The sequence below is a fragment of the Canis lupus genome, chromosome 8 (genome assembly GCF_003254725.2).
Source record: "Canis lupus dingo isolate Sandy chromosome 8, ASM325472v2, whole genome shotgun sequence".
Taxonomy (NCBI): Eukaryota; Metazoa; Chordata; class Mammalia; order Carnivora; family Canidae; genus Canis; species Canis lupus.
In genome coordinates this window covers 48,904,597-48,925,787 of record NC_064250.1, presented here as the reverse complement: position 1 = coordinate 48,925,787, position 21,191 = coordinate 48,904,597, and the positions used below count along the sequence as shown (strand labels likewise).

The window sequence follows — 21,191 nt, the reverse complement described above, 5'->3', positions numbered from 1 at the left end:
GACATCTGCTTGAGGAACAGGGAAGATTGCAGAAATGCTGTTCTGAGCTGAGCCCTGTAGAACAGGGTGTGGACATATGCAGATGCAGGTGAGGTGCAGGGTTTCTATCCACTCATTCCTTTAGATCTAAATTCCTTAAATATTCAGTTAGTATTTGTTCTTATTTTTAAGTGCCTCCTGCTCCCCAAGACCCTGGGATACGACAGTAATAAGACAACTTACACTTCTGTTGAAGGAGTGACAGTAGGTATAGAGGAAAGTAGTAGGGAAGGACCATGGAGTGGTATATGCATCAAAGCGGAGGGCAAATATACAAGGCTTATTCCTGATCACTGTTTGGCTAGAAGTGAATGTGTACAGAGAAATAAAACTGGAAAGGTAGTTTGGGACCAGATGCAGGTGTGCATTTTGGAAATCAGGCCAGGTTTCTGCTTTTCTTTTCATTTTTAAGACTATGATGCAGTAGGTCTTTTTATTTCTTCCATAAAATTTTTAATTATCAGAGAAATTATCAACAAAGAAAATCTTTGGTTAAATAAAACAAATTAAAAAGACATAGACTTGAGAGGTAGAAGCCCAACTGTGTCATATTCATAGGCTATCTCCTCCAATTTATCCTTCTCTATAATAAAGCCAGTATTTTGCTTTCTGATATTTTTCCTACAATTTCTCATTTAGCTGTGAATTGGAAGACAGCAGGAAGTATGATTAATGATACTTCCTAAGCTCCCAACACCAATTTTAAGACTTTCTAGTTAACAAACTGAAAAATCTTCTGTACAGTACAGCCAGCTTGATTTGAGTTTCTATCACTCCAAACTCACTTTTTGGACCAATGCATGGTATTTCAAACAGAAACACTCTGCTTCAGCCTCACTGGTTCCCATTCCCCATCTCTGGTAAATGCTTACCAACACCTTGTCCATTACATGTCTTCTCCCTCTTCTCCTATGCTTCACCTGTCCATAGCCTAAACAACAGTCTAGGACTGAATTTACACCCTACCTTAAATCCTTCCTCTGCAAAGCCTTCCCTAACCTGCCGTTAGTACTTTTTCTGAACTGCGACTCATCTGAGCCTATGCCCAGTGCCCTCTTCTAATCAGTCACTTTGCATTTTCTGTGCAAAAAGTAAACACATATTTAGGGCAATATTCTTTAGACCACCCTGCTGAACTGTCACCTCGACCTTTAGCAGGAGCGTGAATCACATTACTTTGATTCTCAGATAGTGTTGTACAAAGTAAATGTGCAATTATCTCTTAATTTATTAATGCTAGCCTCTTCACCCATCCATGCTCCATCTGCCCTTCCAGATTCAGCTCATGCCCCCCTCCTTTCCATGGACCTTTTACCAGTTTCTTCAGTTAATGATCCATTTCTCCTCTGAATTCATACCTACAGTATAATCCTCTTCTTCAGCAATTAAGCACATATTGTTTCACAGTGCTTGCATTTATTTTTCTATTAATTTTCCTCCTTGAGAACAGAGTCCCTTCTAATACCTCCTTCAGAGTTCAGCCCACTGTCTTGTGTTTAGGAGATATTTGGTAAACACGTGTCAACTTTTTGGGGATAACATTGTTTTAACAACTACCAGATGATGCCATTTCCCATCTGGGACACTACTTAATGCCAGTTTCACCTCACCTTTCCTCTTTTTCAAATATTTCAATATATTGATAATTTGGTGAGCAAGGTAACAAAACTCTTTCTTTTGGGGGCTGGTATTTCAAATGCATTGAATTCATGCAGCTAAGCAAGATATTTGAGAAGACTAATAATACAGACAGATTATCTCATCTACTCAATTTTCCTTGGTGCAAAGTTTCAGAAGAATATGATTTGATTTCCTCTAACCTTTAAGTCCATCCCATTTATTAACTCCTTTTATGGTTTCCTTACCTGCTATGCCAGAAAGCCTGCTTTTCTCATTTAAATCCTTCTAGATTGTGGTCACATTATTGAGATGCACCCATATTTCATTTTCATCACGGAAAGATAATAAGACTTATTTTTAAGAACCAGTATTCTTGGTATTGGTTATGATTATTGGCTTTGAAGACAAATAAATACAAGTCTTAGCCTGATAATTCATGAAAGCCAAAAACATCCCTTTACTGCATCTGAAGCAGAAGAATGGTCCAATTAAGATGAGGTCTACTGTTCCTTATTATGAGCCCCAGGGGCCTCCCATATGATGTGACATTTTGAATTCCTAGGCTCTCATATACTGCCTCTCTCCCATCTCCAGCTTTCCTTGCATCTCCCAAAGAACAGTTGGCTCCATATTTAAATGCCCTTTTAGGTTTGCTTCTCTTAGGTATCTTTCTGTAGGAGCATTTTCATGGTTTGTGATCAAAATTTTAATTTATGGATACTGACTTCACAATAAAAATAAATTGTGTAAACGTCTGTGCATGATTAGGTATACCTATTTTCCCCATTATGTATCTAATCTAAGCATTAAATGAAGCGGTATAGGAATACTATGGCCTCAGCAAGTCTAATTTAACATTTCTTTCTTTTCTGGAAAGGGAACTAAGAGTTCTCAAGAACCAATACCCAAACCAGAACCTATGCCAAAACTTTGTTTCTCAAATTGGCTGCAAGGGAAGAGAGGATCTTACTTCTTTTCAGATACTATAATATCAGTCTGTTGTTTTCTTTTATTAAAATGTACATACAGTGAGTTTTTTCCTTTTAGCTTCTTAAATCCTCAGACTTAAAAAAAAAAAAAAAAATCAGGGATCCCTGGGTGGCGCAGCGGTTTAGCGCCTGCCTTTGGCCCAGGGCGCGATCCTGGAGACCCGGGATCGAATCCCACGTCGGGCTCCCGGTGCATGGAGCCTGCTTCTCCCTCTGCCTGTGTCTCTGCCTCTCTCTCTCTCTCTCTGTGTGACTATCATAAATAAATAAAAATGAAAAAAAAAAAATCAGGGGCACCTGAGTAGCTCAGTCAGGTAAGCCTCTTTGCCTTTGGCTCAGGTCAGAGCCTGGGGTCCTGGGATCATGCTGTGTTGGGCTCCCCTACATTGTCTCTCTCTCTCTCTCAAATAAATAAATAAAATCCTAAAAAAAAAAAAAAGGATGATGTCTTAGTTGTACTTGACTGGTAACATGCTGAAAAATCTTAACAAAAAGAAGACTGGGAAGGGCTCCTGGGTAGGTTAGTTGGTTAAACCTCAGACTCTTGATTTTGGCTCAAGTCATGGTCTCAGAGTTGTGAGATCAAGCCCCATGTTGGATGTGGAGCCTGCTTGGGATTCTCCCTCTCCCCTTCCTCTCTCCAAATAAAATAAAAAGAAAGAAGATGGAGAGGGAGGACGGGTATTCAGCTACAGGTTCAGGGAAGCTGGCTGGTCTTCCTTCTAAAAATTCATGAAGTCAGTAATAAGCTTTATTTTTCCCCTCCCCCCTCTAAGCTTTAGAACTGGATCATCAGTGTCTTTCTACAGGAGTTGGAAAGGAAGACAGAGTGCTTCTTCACCACTTTGATTCTTTCCAAGCTCTTTCAAGGCTCATAAAAATAGTTAACTTGGAAATACGGAAGATGAGAGAAAAACCATGCGAGAATTAAACTGTATTATGAATTAAGCAACTCTGTTATAATTTCTTAATTCTAGAAAACGAGTCTCATTCAGCTTAATATGTGGACTTTTGTCATTCAGGTCTCTTAAAGCCAAAATAATCACTAACTGTAGATAGATATAAAGTTATAAAGTGGACAGTTAAGTAAGATAGGGTCTTGCTTCCAACAATGACTGTTTATGCACGCAGGTGTGCATGGGCATACACGTGTGCCTGTGTGTTAGTCCTAAGGAAATATAAAGTGGTTTCCCTTCAAGACTTTGGGGGGATTTGTGGGGGAGGCACACTGAACTGAAAAAAACACTACACTGGCACAGCACAAAGCAACCTGTATTTTGGCTTGCAGATAAGAAAAGATCTGCTTCTTTCACTCCTGATACTAGGCCCAAGCATTCCCAAACATACTTTGCCCGGACCCTGCTGTGATGTTCAGCCAGCTATCTTTGACATACTTCCTAGGTTTCCCCACATTCTTTCAATAGGCAGAAGCCCAATCATTCTGTCCTTGGCACAAACACCTATAGCACTCGGCTCTCTTGGTGAGGAAGGAACCATAGAATCTGTCACAGAGCTTGAGCTGATGTGGAGCATAACCCTTGAGAGGTTCTGTGTCTGGCAGACTGAGAAAAGAAGTAGGGGAATTTTAGATACAAGTATCGGCCTTTATCAACTCCTGTGCTGAAGAAACATTTTACTCAAGGGGAAGGAATGATGAGAGCTGAGACTCTGGAGGAGGAAGGTCAGGTTAACTTTATTTTACGGGAAAGAAGGAAGAAAAAGAAGTGAAATATCACTTCTACAGAACTCTGAACATGAAAGAGTTTTTTCTTTTTTCTTTTTAGCGCCCCCCCCCCCCCCAAAGTGGTTTCTTTTTGTGATTGTGCTCTTTGGCTAGAAAGTGTTGTTTATATAACAGTATAAAGTACAAAATTATAAGCTCCAAACTCCTCCAGAGAAGAGCTCTCCCGAAGCTCGACCCCCAGGATAGATGGAAAATATGAGTGTTTACTGGCTGGAACATCGAGCGGCAGTGGAAATTTCAACATTCAGAAGACAGCAGAGAGCAAGGGCCTACTGAGTAGAAAGAAGTCACCCTTTGACAAAAGGGTCAGAGAAAGAGGAAGAGTCTCCTGTTGGCCTCACTCTGATGCTTCCCCTTCCTTAGCTGGAAAGACCACATCTCTGGAATTCAGCCCGGGAAGCACACCCCATGCAGGTGACAGCCAGTTTCCTCTACACTAGATACTATAACCCAAGTGGGTAGACAAGCAAGTCCAATTCTCTTTTTTTTTTTCTGGGAAGAAAACTAAATGTTACCAACAACCTACCTCCAAACCAGGTACTAAACTGGCTACTTTCATATACACAACTCAATTAAATCTTACACTAACTTAATGAGGTGGGTATCATTTACATATCTATGCAGATGGGAAAAGGTGGCCCAGAGGAGCAAAGCAACTCGCCCAAGGTCATGTACTCACCCAAGGTCGCGTACTTGGGAAGGCACATCCAGGTCTGTCCAACTCAATAGTTCTTTCTCTTTCTATTACATCATGCCATCCTCCTCATAGGGGTCAATGACCCCCGTCCTACCAAGTTAACACACTCTTAAAGAAACCGAGTCATTTCAAGGAAGAGGCTCAGGATTATTCCCTACATAGAGGCAGAGGGTAGGAGCAAAACTTCGCCACTTTAGTCACCAAATAAAATTTTTGTGGAACTATGGGGCTCTCTTTCAAGCCCTTTTACAACACTCCTTTTTACTGTAGTAAAAAACACCTACATTTAAATGTACCATCTCACCATTTCTATGTGTACAGCTCAGTACTGATAAGTAAGTATATTCATTGACACTGTTGCACAACAGATCTCTAGAACTTCATTTTGCAAAACAAACTCAGTAGCTATTCAATACTAATGCCCTTTCCCCTCTACCCACAGCCCCTGGCAACCACCTTTCTATTTTCTGTTTCTATGATTTTGACTACTTAAGACACTTCATATGAATGGAATGGTACATTATTTGTCCTTTTGTGACCGGTTTACTTCACTTAACATAATGTCCTCAAGGTTCACCCATGTTGTAGCAGATAACAAGATTAAAACCTTACACACTCTTCTTGATAATCTTGTCTTTCAATTGCCTGGGTGGTAAAATTTAAATCTTTGTTATATGCCATTTGATACTACGCTGTAATTGTTTCATGTGTATTATGGCTCCTTTTCTCTGCTAGATGTTATAACTTCTTAGTTATGAAAAACCATGTCTTCCAAATCTTTTAGACTGTACCTAGCACACAGGACAATACTGAGAACATGGAAGATATATCACGGACAGTAAGCTCTGTGAGATCAAGCACTATACTGTTTTATTTATAATGACTCTCCAGCATTTAACTTAATGCCTGACACATGGAAAATGAATGTTTTTTTTTTTTTAAATAGCAAACTTGCTATTTCTGAGGATTTATTAAGAATGAAAAGATGGGAAGTCAGAGACCTGACTCTCAAGCAACATTTCTAATAATCTAAAGGAAGGAAGAAAAGTATTAGCTAAACTAGAATAAAAATCTGTGAAAAACTTGTTCCTAAATATTATAGTAAGGGGATCCCTGGGTGGCGCAGCGGTTTAGCGCCTGCCTTTGGCCCAGGGCGCGATCCTGGAGACCCGGGATCGAATCCCACGTCGGGCTCCCGGTGCATGGAGCCTGCTTCTCCCCCCTCTGCCTGTGTCTCTGCCTCTCTCTCTCTCTCTGTGACTATCATAAATAAATAAAAATTAAAAAAAAAAACAAAAAACTAAATATTATAGTAAGTAAGGGATCAGACTCTCATAATTTATTTCTGAGAGTAAGAGGGCAGAGGGACAGAGAGTGTGAAATACAGCCCAAATTTCTAAGATACAGTGTTTCATTGTACCCCATTCCCCTGTGCTACTCTCTAGAGTGGGGGCCAGTGAGGCCGAGCACATCTAGCCCACGATGTCTTGCCCTGTCCCAAAAAGGAGGAACAAACTCAGAGCTTTGCTTTCAACCTCCCCCACCTTTAATATCGAGGAACAGACAAATCCCCAGGTTGCATGTGTGAAAAAGCCAGAGATGGATAAAAATAATTCAATGACAAATGCTGGAAAAACATACAAAGGGGCAGAAGCCAGACATTCGTGGGATTCCCTGACAGCTCGATACACAAGGAAGGGTTGGACTGGAAAAAAACAGGGCCTCAGGTTCTTGCCAAGCCGTCTGAGGCCCTGTCCTTCCCAAATCATTCCAAGCAGCAGCCAAGACTTTACAGTAACCCTTCCAGGTCTCACAAAGAAAGATGCACTGTGAGTCTGCTGAGCACTCCTCACCTAGATAATGTCCCTCCCTGACATGGCCCAACATAGTCCAACTCCAGGCAAGGCTAGCAGTACTGAAGACATGTCTCTGTTTATCGCTTCCAGTCCCTACCAATGCCCCATGGACCCAGAAAATGTATAGTTAAAAGGCAGCCTGAAAAATCTAACCCATCTCATTGGCTAAAGAAAAGCTTAGATACTCAGGTATCCCTATCTAGCAACCAAAACTGTCCCCTTTAAGAAAAAAGAGGTCATGAGCACTTGGTACCTGCATCCCAGAGGGCCTATTGTATAATTCTAAATCGGCCTTGCCTAGAGGTACACCTCAGGCTTCTAAACATGTGACTGATTTTGGCCCTGACTACTTTCTCTTCTGGAGAATGGCCTGCAATTAATCTCACTTATTACCTCTGAAAAGTAACAACAGAGGAATGGCTGGCCAAGTCCAGCTCCAGAGTGTCTAGGGAACTGCAAGCTACATGGCCAGGCCTCAGACTGTCTGGGCAAGTCGTGGGCTCTTTGCCTTCCTCTCCCACAACAAAGCTTGAACAGGGACTCCAGACAGACCAGAGGAACCAAGGGATTTGAGGAGCTGGGCTGAGCTCACACTGACCCAATGGGAGACGACAGCCCTGAGGCTGCATTTGGGGTGGTTTCAAAACAGCGGGGGAAGAACAAGGTTGTCTGGTGAAAACTTGTGTGATCCATAAAATTGAGAACAATAGCAACACCACAGGGAAATGAAAAATAACACTATTTGCAGAGTTTTCGTGAGTCACCAGTTTTCATTCCTGTGGCTACCAAGTCACCAAATCCTCCAATATGCAGATGGAAAGCACAGCCAGGGAAGGATTCTCTTTACATCTTGTTACTGTTCACAGGACAGCCCCCAGTTTAGTGAATTCTCAGAGCTTATCAGTACTGGAATCCACTGTTGCTATTGTAGATGAACTAGTAAGAGTACCTCTTATTTACTTAGCACCTACTTCCAGGGAGATCAAAGTGCTTTCAGGGCAAGTTAAAAGCTCTCAAAACAGGCCAGTTTATACGTAAGTATGCTTACCCAATAAAAAGATTAAATGAATAGTTTAGGGTCACTTAGTGTCAAAACCAGTAATAAAACTCAGATCTCTAAGCTATTAATCCCATATTCACTGAACTTAGTCACCTTTACTACTAAGAGAGGGACAAGAGACTATCCACAAAACAGTGACTTACCAGGTAAAAATGGAAACTGGGGTATGGTACTGTGTAGAACTCCTGCTGGAGGTCTGGCTGCTGTTCACATCACAGCCAGGTCTGTAAAAAATTCACTTAGCACTGCTCTGGGGTGGATACCTCTGGGAATTCCACAAGCTGAGCCTCAGGCTGTTCTGGCAACCAGGGCTACCCTAGACTGAAATGGGACCTGAAAACTGGCCCTTAAGCTTGAAGAGCAGGTGACGAGAGGGCTGCTGTGGGTACAACTAACCCACAAAGGGAAAGGCCGGGGGATTCCGGAGGGGCCCACTTTCTGGTACCAGTGGCTCTGAGGTCGGTGGTATCACATGCTATTTTTCCTGCAGCTCACAAGCACAGTCTGGCTAGGAGAAGGCCATTCACAGTGCTGGATTCTAGGTCTGGGCTCTGACTTGGATGGATGCTCCACATCTTTGTGTCTCTGCACTGGTACTACCTGGGAATTCCACAAGCTGAACCAGATAGGTACTAACACAAGAAGGTTCTAAACCCAGCCATAGTGTGTAGATCTGACATTTTGTTTATAGTATGGAAAATGCTTACAGCCTTGTCATATAGACAGTATACCCAAGATGGCAGGGAAAATGTTTCCCATAGAAACAAGGCTTTGACTGTGAAATGAAAATGGAATATTTGGAAATATTTTATATGGAAAATAAAGTGCTATGGTATAAACAGAATTCTCTTTTACAACTTATGTTTTAGGAATGTGGTTATTCTGTAGATTGTAAATTAACAAACGACAGACTCCTGTGAAGAAAACTTCATGGGAGGATATCCTGTCTGCAACCGTCCTGCCTCGTGGTCTTCAACTCTTTATAATTCTCAGTTAAGATGATTCTTTTCACCCTTGACCACAACGATTACTGGTATGAAAGACACTGTACTCAAGCATGATGTAATGTGCTTGTGTTTATGTTGCTTCCTGGGCAGAGTCTCTGCTTCCCAAATTAGTTCCTTCAGTAATAATTCTAACACCAACAGATACTTCAACAACAAATAGGTATTTCCTTCATAGCCAAGTCTTTGGTCATCCCTTGCAACCACGAGGCAAGTCAGCATGCTAAGAGCTGGCCGGCTGGCAGAAGCTGGAAGAGCTGGCGCGGGGGTGGGGACTTGGTGGGACATCTGCGGCAGAGCTTCTTTATTTGGAGGGAACAATTATCTTTATTTGGAGGGAACAGAATACTTCATCGTAACAGTCACATTCCTTTCTAGCTCACTCCACTCAGGGATAGATGCAATTAAACCCATATTTAATAGCCATGAATGCAAGATGCCCTGGAAATCCATTTCTTACATTTTTTAAATAGGGAACTTAAAACGTGGGTCGAGACTAGAATTCAATACAGTGTTTTTTTTCTTTATTCAGGAGTTGCTTATTTTATGGCTAGAATCTATTTGGATTTTATCCTCTGTCACTTCACTCAACTACATAAGGGAAATTTCCTTCCCACTTCCCAAATGAACATTGTCCAGGGAGGCTGTTTCAGTTTAATTTTATAAACTAGATGGAAACATAAAAAACAATTATGTCCTCAAAAAAAAAAAAAAAAGAGTTCAAAGTTACTGAAATGCAATGTAGTACAAGGTATAAACAAGAGTAAGGAGACAAGTTTTGACTTTTGACAAAACATGAAAATGTAGACCACAGGCAAGGATTGAACATAGTATAAATTCTTCCTCTTTCACCCCTAAGTAAGCTTACTAATAAACTGTATCGAAATTTCCTTTGCCTTTGATTTGCCCACAAACTGTCTTACAAGTAAAATGAGGCCCTTTATTCAAGTGCCAGAGTCCTGGGACAGGCGGGGAAGGGCACCTGTCTCATGGGTGTCAGTACAGGGAGTTCAAGGTAGGAATGACTCTCTTAGGACCCAAGCTGTCTTTGTGACCCAAACGCTGACTCCATGACCCTTTACATACCTGCTTCCAGGAGGGGTGAAGTGGCTCTCAGGAGCTTGGGGGTCTGACTGTACTGACCATGTTGGGCCACTAGGACTGATGACAGGCCGAAGGGTGGGAGGGGTTGAAGCACTGCTTCTGTTTATGATGCCACTTGCCAAATTCAGGTTTGTTACCTAGAAATGAAGTGAGGGGAAATAACCTGATTTTACAGCGTTTTAGAAAAGTATCATTAAAAACATATGGAGAAAATCAAGTAAAGTTCAAGAGATGCTGATCCATTTGAGCTAAAACAGTGGCTGTGACCAAGGCACCCAATAAAGGCTGGTTTCTGTATATGCCAAAGAGAAGTGAAGGTGGCTGGTGTCAACATAAGTTACCCAGTATGTATTCTACCCCTGCTGTGTGCAAAATACTGTACTGAGCCAGGTGCTGTGAAATACAAAGATTAATAACAAAGACAGCGGGCAGCCCGGGTGGCTCAGCGGTTTAGCGCCACCTTTGGTCCAGGGCATGATACTGGAGTCCTGGGATCAAGTCCTGTGTCGGGCTCCCTGCATGGAGTCTGCTTCTCCCTCTGCCTGTGTCTCTACCTCTCTCTCTCTCTCTCTGTGTCTCTCATGAATAAATAAAATCTTTAAAAAAAAAATAAAGACAGCAAGAGTTTACCGCATATTTTACTCTGTGCCAAGCAAGGGTTTGAAACACTAGGCAAACTACTTAACCTCTCTGGCCCTTGTTTCCTCATCTGCAGGTTCTACATGCACAATACATTTATTTTTAGTTGTACCTAATACTACTTCTTACGACACAAAAAGAACTCATTGATTTAGAAAAAAAGAAAAAAAGATGCATGGGCAAAAGAAAAATGGGCACTGACCCCAATAAACAGTTTACAAGAAAGGAATATAATTAGCCGACTAGACTTTTAAAACTAGTCATTTCCACTGAAAATCAAAGAAATGTAAATTACAAGAAAACATTTTTTTGTGTACACATTGACATACAATAATAAAAAACATAGTACCTAATCATGGCAGGGGGTGAGATTAGATATGTACTTATGTTTATTTATGTGACTATAAATTGGAGAATCTTTCTAGAATTTAGCAGTATATTATTTAAGGTATCAAAGGATTTGTACTACCATCTAACTTTTAGCTACTGTGCTAAAAACTAATTGCACATGATTTACGATGATGACTACTATAATAGCAGTTAGTATTCAGCAGAATTTACAATGTGTGAAGCTCTATGTAAATGAGTACATTATATACATCCTATTTAAACTGTCATAATGCTGTTGGTAAGTATCATTATAATCCCCATTTACAAAGAAGGAAACTGAGGCCCAAGAACAAATGGCCAAACTAGGATCTGGACCATGGTTTCTGGAACTCCAAAGTCCATCTTCTTACTCATGACACTATATTGTGAACATATCTTGAAAACAAGCATTGATTTTAGTATTGAAAAAGGGGAAGATCAAAATGGCTAACAGTGTTGTTAAGTAAATTTTGGTTTGCCAATATGAGACAATATTATGTATGTGACAATTTTTCAAAGAATTCTTAATGATACAGAACCATGCTGATAAGTTAAAGAAAAAAAATCACACTATGAAACTACAGAAAGCAGATCCAGATTTCTTTCAACATACACACACACACACACACACACAGATACATACTCCTGAAGGGCATGGATTACTTTTACAATTCAAAAGAAAAAAATGTTAAGTTATTATGAGAAATACAGAGGTGAGTCGAATTTAAAACCTGCACAGTGAGAATGAAGTCAGAAAAGAAAGGATGGTTGTAAAAACCTTTCAAAATCAGTTGCATAGGGAGAGGATGCTGAAAAGAGGGCATAGAGCTGAATGCAAGGTATCCGGTATGAGAAGCCAGAGACAAGTGGCACAGGAGATAGATATTCCAGAAGAAGTGTTCTAGAATAATGTCCTAAGAGCTTAGTAATTTTGACATTTACAAATAGAAGAATTCTGGAGCATTGTCATTTTTTTTTTTAATCTGAAAATTCTGAAAGAAACATAAATCATTTTTGGCAACTGTATAGTGCTTCATCCCTAATTAGAGAACTCAGTATGTGAAAATAGCCTAGGACTAGGTCTTCACACCAAAGGACTCAAATATTTTTCTTGGGAAAAAAACATTTTCCATAGATCAGGAGTGATTCCTGGTGTTTGTGGAGGCTGGGCTACAGGATACTCAGGCTGTGCCCTCCAGTGTAGACCCATCTTTAGACTCAGAAGCCAACCTTGGCTTATCACTTCTCATCCCCTTCTGCTGCTCAGAAGACACACAGGGGCTAGATTGTGGGAAGGGAAGACACCAGGGAAGGTTATGGTAGTATTCTCTGGCTCCCGAATCTTTGAAGAGCCTGTCCTTCTTCCTACACCTGAGGTTCTCAGACAATCTAATATCTCCCTATAGGACTGAATTCACTCCTGCCCCACACTTCTTCCTTTCTGCCCTGCTCCCTGCTTTAATCATCAGGCCTTTCAAATGAGACAGGAGCTTGAAAAAGGTCTTTATGATAACTAACAGCTTCTCTAATTACAGCCTCAGTCAGTGGGCCAAAACCCTAATAAAAGAGGCTTATTAATAATTTATAGTAGAACAGCAATAAAATAAAATGTACACACGTTACCATGTTTAGCATAAACTGTGTAGTTTAGAGATTAGTGAATGGGAAGAAGAAATGTCAGATGTGTTGAATCTTCTATTGGCAAGGCCACTCCTAATTTAAACATCATCATTTTTATCATAAGAGCTAAGTTACCGAATGCCTGAATGCTCACAATGTGCCCTGTACCAAATGTCCTTGAATTGTTTGATGTGTGTTATCTCACGTAATCCTGAACAAGCCCTCTGAAGAAGGTCCTACTATTATCTCCATTTTACAAAAGAGGAAACTAAAATCTGTTAGATAACTCTGAGAGTAAGCAATTGCACAAAAATCACATTCCTACTAAGTGCAGGGCCAAGATGAGAACAGAGAACATTCTCCTCCAAGTGCATCTGGTATATTTTTTCCCAAATAACATGGTTTAACATTTGAGTTCTTGCAGTAGTAATGTCAGGTACTTTAAGTGAGGTTTTATATCTCACTCCTTACCCATCACTCCTCACCCATTATACTCCCTTTCAGAGAAGGAGAAACTAAGGCTCAGAGAGTTTACAGTAATTAACTTGCTCAAGGTTATATAACAGTTGCAGAACTGGTACTCTTGTTTTAAAATTCATTCTCTAGTTTTAAAACTAGTAGGAAACAATCCTAGCTATCCTTAATTGTTAGAGATTTTTAAAAATATAATTGGATACCTCAAATTACCAGAGGACATTAAAGAAGTAGGGAAAAAAAAACCCATTCTCAATCAGTTTTGTTTCTTAGCAGGTACAGTAAAAGGTGGTAGCAAGAACATGAAATTAATTTTAGATTCCTGGTAGGTTTTGTTTTTTCATGTAACATCAATTCCTTATTTTATGGATAGACCAAAAAATGGTAGCTACTGTGATTTCCTTCTATACAAAAGTACCATTGTTAGTTTATTTTGAAAACAGCTAAAGGGGCCACTACTTAAATGAGAGATTAAGAATAACAAAACTTTTAAAGCTTCTCATCTTTCTTTCCAAAGGATTTGTGTTAAAAATATAACTAGTCTCTTTAAATAATAACAACTGATCCTCTATTTTAAATATTCTATTCTTACTTCTGTGGTTTTGTCTAGAAGACACCCAGGACCTATGCCACAACTACTCCCACCCACTCAGCGCAGTCTTCCTAGGACCTATGTTGCTAGTAAATAAACAATTTGGAGCTCACTTAGATATGGGCTCAAAATCTTCTTTTCACAGTCCTCCAGCTAATGCCAGTCAATCAGAAGTGACAAAGGAGATGAACCTACTTTCAACTCCTGTTCTAGAACAGTATGATCAAACAGAATGTATTGTGATGATGGAAATGTTCTATAATCTGTATCACCTAGGGACACCTGGGTGGCTCAGCGGTTGAGCGTCTGCCTTTGGCACAGGGCGTGATCCCAGTCCTGGGATCGAGTCCCGCATCGGGCTCCCTGTGGGGAGCCTGCCTCTCCCTCCGTCTGTGTCTCTGCCTCTCTCTGTGTGTCTCTCATGAATAAATAAATAAAATATTTTTTTAAAAAGTCTGTATCACCTAATACAAGAGCCACATGTGGCTACGGCTACTGTATTTGCAATGTGGGTGGTATGAATGAGGAACTGGAATTTAAACTTTATATAACTTAAGTTTAAAAAGCCACATGCACTTACTGGCTACCTTATCAGACAGCACAGCTCTGAAGCCTCAACCAGATTTAGCTGAATCTTATTGTACAGACCTTGCTCGAGTTTGGTCTAAGCAAATCATTTCTAGATTAAATGACTTTAAGAAAGCCTCTGGGTCTTGCTTTCAGTTTCCCAGTTTCTTCCAGGAGAGGCAGAAGGAGTCAATGAACTAAAATGGATTCGAGCATCAACTGTGGCCCTAGAAGCATCTTGCCTTGACTAGGGAAGACCTAAGCACAGGGTAAATCTCCCAGCAGTGGGCCAGGCCTGAAACTGTCTAAGCCAGTTAGGCTTCACATCTGGAGGTTTGTCCCTAACAGGACAGAAGGATGATGAATATGGCTGTCACCAGGCTGCATCTGCTTCTCTGTCCATCTAATATTTCTCCAGGTACACAAAGCTTCATCAGATGAAGAGAAACGGAAAATGACATATATTGAAAATCAGATTTTCAATAATAATGAACATTTCACACTAAAGAATTTTAAAGAAGGACAGGCTTATAGTGCATAAAGACATAGCACCAGTTATAAGAGAAAGAACTCATCATTTTTTGTTAGGAATATTAGACTATTAAGGTGGCCGTTGTAGCCAATGGTCTAGGTGGATTCTCTGGGCCGATGACCACAGTCTATGCTACTAAATCCAGGCTGGCCAACTCATGAATTCATGCCACTGGTCACAAGAGTCTGGAAGACAGGTGGGATAGTTTAAAACCCATCTTAATTAGTTTCAGTAATTAAATAACATGCCTTGCTGATAATGGATATCAACATCTTTATGTGCCAAAGATAGTACACATCTGTAAGAACCATGTAAATCTGTGTTTGAACCTCTAATACATTCTACCTTAATTTTTATTAAAATACAAAACTTTTCAAGTTCACTACAGTAACAGTAAATGCAACAAAGTTATATTATTAGCACTAATGATAACCTAAATTTAATGAGCACTTAATTTTTGCCAGACATTGTTCTAAGTGTGTGTGGGTATATTTATACATAAACTCATTTAATCTTCAAGATAAGTCTGTTAGGTAGAATTACTGCCCTCATTTACAAATGGGAAAATAGGGGTTGAGAGGTAAAATAACCTGCCCAAGAACAAATAATTGTTACTTGTCAGCCCCTAGTTTCAATTCCTGGTCAGCCTGATGCAAAATCTTCCAATCTTGTAGTTTCTAAGCACTGTGCTACTCCCACTGCCTTGCCCCACTGAGTCTGGAATTTACAATTCTCTTGGACCAGCAGCATCTGCAATCCCTGGGAGCTTGATAAAAATGCAGACTCTCAGTCTGCCTCTACCTCAGGGAAGGAAATCTGCATTTGACAAGATCCACAGGTAATTCTTGAGAGCGTGTTAAAGTCAAGGAAGCACTTCTTATAAGAGATGGTGAAAAGTAAAGAGGATTCCAGGGTTCTCCGCACAAAGTTCAGAAGATCTTCCAAGTACCAGCAGAAATGCCTTGATGGGGTGAAGAGCAAGATATAAAACACCCAAGGGGAAGGAGTAGAGAAGATAATCCTATCAGGAGCTTTAAGATTTTACTATTTCTCAATGTTGTCCAAATGTTCAAACATTGACACGAATAATCATTCAATTTGCCAAGGATGTAAACATGGATAAAATGGTTAAGAACAAGGTTCAGAAAATTTGGAGTCTACTTGTGATGCTGCCTTGAGAAACAGTGGTCATTAAAAAATAACCAAGATATTTATGCATTAAAAACAACCAGCTTAGCTTATTGAATATTCTTCTGTCAGCCTTTCTCTAGCTGGTCACCTAAGTCAATGATTGCCCATGGGAAAACCTAGTCACGGGATCTCAGGATCTCACCGCTGCCTAAGCCTGAGGCAGATGCTTCACAACCCTTGCTGTCTTCCTCTTCCGCTCCCACTCTCCTGGAGCATCTTGTCCAGCAGTTTCACTCCCATTCCCTTCTTCTTGTCCACTGCTATGGTGACCTCAGTGCATTTTTTCTTTTAATACCAAAATGCTGTTTATTTTAGAGCCAGTCTTCCGAATAAGGCAGGTGAGCAAATAACTGAACGTGTAGAGTAAGGACACATTGCACACATTCCATCTAGACAGGTGTTTAAATTACAGCAGGAATAAATACAGGTGATGGATTGAAAAGGGGGTAGGAGAAACAGAGAGGGAGGCCAATTTCCGGCGGCTGGCCCGCCCAAGTGTTACTGCTTGTTACTGCTGTTTGCTAAAAGGAGTGCTGCTGCCAGCACTATAATTAAAATATGATGGCACTGCCCTGATGGCTTCCCAGAATATACCCACCACCCACCCAGATATATAACCTTTTGGTATCCAAAGAGGATCCAGGGCCAGGCCTAACTGGATCACTGTAGCTCTAGTTGGCATGCTCTAGAAATGCTGCACACCTGAATGCTCAAAAGAAGTCCAAACCTCAGAGATAATCCAATAAATATCTACTGCACTGACTATTGTAAGCAAGGCCTTGGGTAAAATCCTAAGGGTACAGGAAGGGGATTTTGGGGATGGGGTAACTGGGATGGACATAAAGGAGGACATGGGATATAATGAGACTGATGCGGGGCACCTAGGTGGCTCAGTTAAGTGTCTGCTTTTAGCTCAGGTCATGATCCTGGAGTTCCAGGATCTAGCCCCACATTGGCTCCTTGCTCAGTGAAGAGTCTGCTTCTCCCTCTCCCTCCACCCCTCCACCTGCTCCTTCTCTCTCTCTCTCTCTCTCTCTCTCTCTCGTAATCGCTCTTAAATAAAATCTTAAAAAAAAAAAGGACTGAATTACTGAACTCTACCTCTGAAACTAGTAATACGCTATATGTTAATTGAATTTAAATAAATTTTTAAAATCCTAAGAGTTTATACAGATTAAGATGTGGCTCCTGCCCTCAAGCCATGAAGGAGCTGGTAATCTAGTGAGACAAGACACCTGGACAGATGGTAAGATTTAAGGCCTCTAGAAAGTGATAACTACCATCATAAATAGTTAAGGGAATGCAAAGAAGACATTTGAGCTGGGCATGAAAGGACTGGTAAGAAAATTGCTGCGGGGGTAGCAGGGTGGTGGTGGTTCCTCGCGCAGGAAAATTAAGTAAAAATGCAGAGATAGATAAGCAGGAAGAATGTCTGAAAAGTAAGAAGCAGTCTAATTTGGCTAAAGCTCAGAACAATAAAAGATAGGAAAAGAAAGAAAAATGGCTCAGGGAGATCCTTGAATGCCAGACTAAAGATTCTGCTCTAGACCTAAGACGGAACATAAGTTTGTTCAAGGGTTCTGATCATGCTGTACGTAGAGATCTCTAGTGCTGTTTTTGAGGGCTGGGGTGAAAGGAACTATTAAGGAAAATTAAGACTTGTTGAGAGCCATGGCAGTCAGGTGAGTGGTACCAAGTCTGGGATGTAGGATATGCCACTGCTGGGCTCCTCTCACTTCCCTCCTAAGGCTTAGGAAGAGTGCCGGGCCTTGGAGATAGACAGCCATTTTGCAATCTAATGATAAAAGCTCTTGAGTTTATATGTTCATTGTTCATGGTTTTTTCTTGGATCAGCTCTTTTGGATCTATCTTCCCATGCAGCAGTAAGGCAAAATAGTGCTGCCTGGCATTCTGAGAAGGGAGCGGCAGAGAGTGGGCCTTAGTGCAAATACACCTTTGCTTAGATTTACCCTTTCCATGTCTCTCTTCAACAGAATGCTTTGAGGATCAGGATTGGGGGGTGGGCCTGCAGGGAAGGTGTGACTAGATGGCTTTGGTCTAGGCCTGTGGCCTGTCTGGTAAGCAAAAAGAGACATTGGATCAGATACTCTCTAGCCCAAATCACCAAAGCTAGGAATTCCACTCAGGAGCTTGGAACCAAAAATAATAATAAGCAGAGGCTTTGGCCTGAAGGATCCTCTCTGGACATTTTCTGAACCCCAAGGCAGTGACTCTGGAATCCTAGATTCCAGCCATAGTTCTTCCTAAATCAGTGTTTAGACCATTTGTGCTGTAATTTCCAGCTCCACCGCAGAACAATATCAAACAAACTGATATTTAAGGATGGTGAAGTTGTAGTAGATATTTGGGAAGACGACACAGGTTAATGAGAAAAATAAGATACTGGCATTCAACATGAGCTCTCGAGTCCTCTACCAGGTCAATCATAAACTGGCATCTGCCTCTGTATGTATGTGCCATCAGTCCCTTAAGGACAAGACACTCTCCATGCATAGCAGACCATAATTCTCCATTTCTACAAATGTAGCCCTCTGCTGACTAGGGCTTGTGGGTTTTCACATGACTTTTACCTTTCTTAACACAGTACCAAGGTTTATCATTGCTGCTTGGGAAAAAACAACCAGCAAATATATAACTATGCCAGGAGGCAGGGATTACCCCCAACATGGAAGATCACAAGCTTCTTTGGTGTTTTATCACTGCCTCTAAGAAGGTCCTTCAAACCACTTCAACACAGCAGGATCCTGAAATCCTGTTGCTACCACTTTGCACTTATTTCCTAGTGTCGAATTTATTTTTTTATAAATAATCTCCCTTAGCTGTAAAGGAGCCTTGTCATTAAACTTCTTCAACAGTGTAGTACTAGTAGGGTGCCTAGGTGGCTCAATCAGTTAAGTGTCTGCCTTCAGCTCAGGTCATGATCTCAGGGTCCTGGGATTGAGCTCCCTGCTCAGCAGAGTCTCCTTCTTCCTCTCCCTCTGCCCCTTCCCTCTTCTTGCTTTCTCCCCTACCCTCACCTAAATAAGTAAAATCTTTTTTTTTTTTTTTTTAAAGGAGCATGGTGGTAGAGCTGAAAGAGCTTCATGCCATGATTTGTATTATAACATAATTGCAGGTTTATTTGCCTATCTTGACCCACAAATTACTGTCTCATTCATTGTTGTATACTCAGAGCTTAGCCCAGCAGGCACAAAAGATTTATATACTAAATGAAGTGGGTCTCAACCAGACCCAAACACACACACACACACACACACACACACACACACAGCCTCTAGCTAGCAGCTAGTTTCACCAGTGAGTGGAAAAGTGATTAATGTCACTGGAAGCCCAGAAAGGAAATTAAAGGTTCCAAATTACCTCTTTTTGCAAATACCACAAGGGAGGGGCTGCTTTGGAATAATGGGAAATAAAATAATCAGTGATTAGAGAGAGGTAAGTGTTGCTCTTGCTAGAGCCCGCATAATTTTAGAGATGAGTTTTGCCTGGTCTTGAAGCCTTGGGCAAGGTTCTCAAACACGGGAAATGAGAGCTTTGCATACAGTTTTCACTCCTTGTCTGCACAATGTCTATACTGTATGTTTCTTCTTGGCACTGAAATTGCAAAAGGCTGACACTCAATTTGAGATTGGGTTGCATGTGTTCTTAGTATTTCTCCAGTGATGAAAATCGTCTAGTAAGTATGGATCTGGCACCTTTGGTTTTCCTTTTCTTTTATCTTGAGTGAAACTGATCTTGAACCTCAGGCTCACTAGGCATTTGCAAACGTCATGTATTTAATTTATCAAAATGGAGGCTGGGAATTCAACATGAAAGATCAAATAATATCTTGAAATGTGAGCCAACTGGTGGCACAGTGCTCCCAATGCAGCTTACTATCTCACCACAGCTCACGTGAGGTCTAGAGAGGTAGCTTCAGAAGATTATTTCATTAATCCAACAAATATTTATTAGCTACCGTGTGGCTTTCTTCGCAGCGTTGAGCACAGAACCATGAAAAAAACCCACAAGACAAAAACCCTTGCTTATGTCGAGATTACACCCTCATTGGGGGATATCACCGAAATATATACAGAATATGTGAAGCAAAGGTGATCACAGATTTGGAGTGATTAGGGACACCTTGGGTGGCTCAGTGGTTGAGCGTCTGCCTTTGGCTCTGGGCATTATCTGGGAGTTCCGGGATCGAGTCCCGCATCGGGCTCTTCGCATGGAGCTTGCTTCTTCTCCCTCTGCCTATGTCTCTGCCTCTCTGTGTGTGTGTGTGTCTCTTGTGAATAAATATTATTTTTTAAATTTCAGCATTTATTCATGTGAGACACATAAAGGCAGAGACATAGTCAGGCAGAGAAATAGGCTCCCTGTGGGAGCCCGATGTGGGACTTGATCCCAGGACCCAGGACCACACTCCAAGCCGAAGGCAGACGCTAAACCTCTGAGCCACAGGTACCCCAATAAATAAATTCTTAAAAAAAAAAAAAAGATTTGGAGTGATCATTTTTGGCCAAATTATCATTACTATAAGCCATATGCTACCTTAAAAGTTTTCAGAGGTTCTTAACTTGGAGACCATGAGTCAGGGGGCATCAAGAAGGAGCCTAGTGGGAGGGTGTCTATGAACTCTTTGAAATTAATGCAGATTTCTGAGTGTACAGTTTTTTCAGAAGAAAATAGCCTTCATTCAATTCTCAAAGGGATCCCTGACTCTGAAAAGGTTAAGAATCACTCAGGATGATATGAAGATTAATTTGTGTACATCTACATTCATAATGTCCTCAGAACTACACCAATATTATCTTGAGAATAATGGTCTCTGTGTCATTCATATAAGCCTGCCACAGAAACTTTCATTCCCTGACCATGGGATGCTGAATGATCTAGAACATGAAATTACAGTGGCAAGTCCTTTCTGACTTGTTTTAATGTATGCAGCTAGAACCAAAGGCAGTCCAGGAGTAGGAAACACCAGTGGACCAAGATCCACTTCACTCAAGATAAAAGAAAAGGAAAACCAAAAGTGCCAGATCACTTACTACATCATTTTCAACACTAGAGAAATACTAGAGAAATATT

General features: G+C 40.9%; 1 protein-coding gene across 40 annotated transcripts in view; it reads right to left on the bottom strand.

Annotated features, from left to right (window-relative positions):
* TTLL5 (tubulin tyrosine ligase like 5) overlaps nt 1-21,191 on the bottom strand; it is a 269,877-nt gene that overhangs the window by 119,271 nt on the left and 129,415 nt on the right. For all 40 annotated transcript variants that reach the window (XR_007412723.1, XR_003135328.3, XR_003135327.3 and 37 more), the window contains one exon: nt 10,096-10,250. Coding sequence is in view for 30 of the 40 variants with exons in the window: in XM_025443972.3 (XP_025299757.1) it covers nt 10,096-10,250 (155 nt within the window). In the remaining 10 variants the exon portion in view is untranslated. The remainder of the gene's footprint in view (nt 1-10,095; nt 10,251-21,191) is intronic.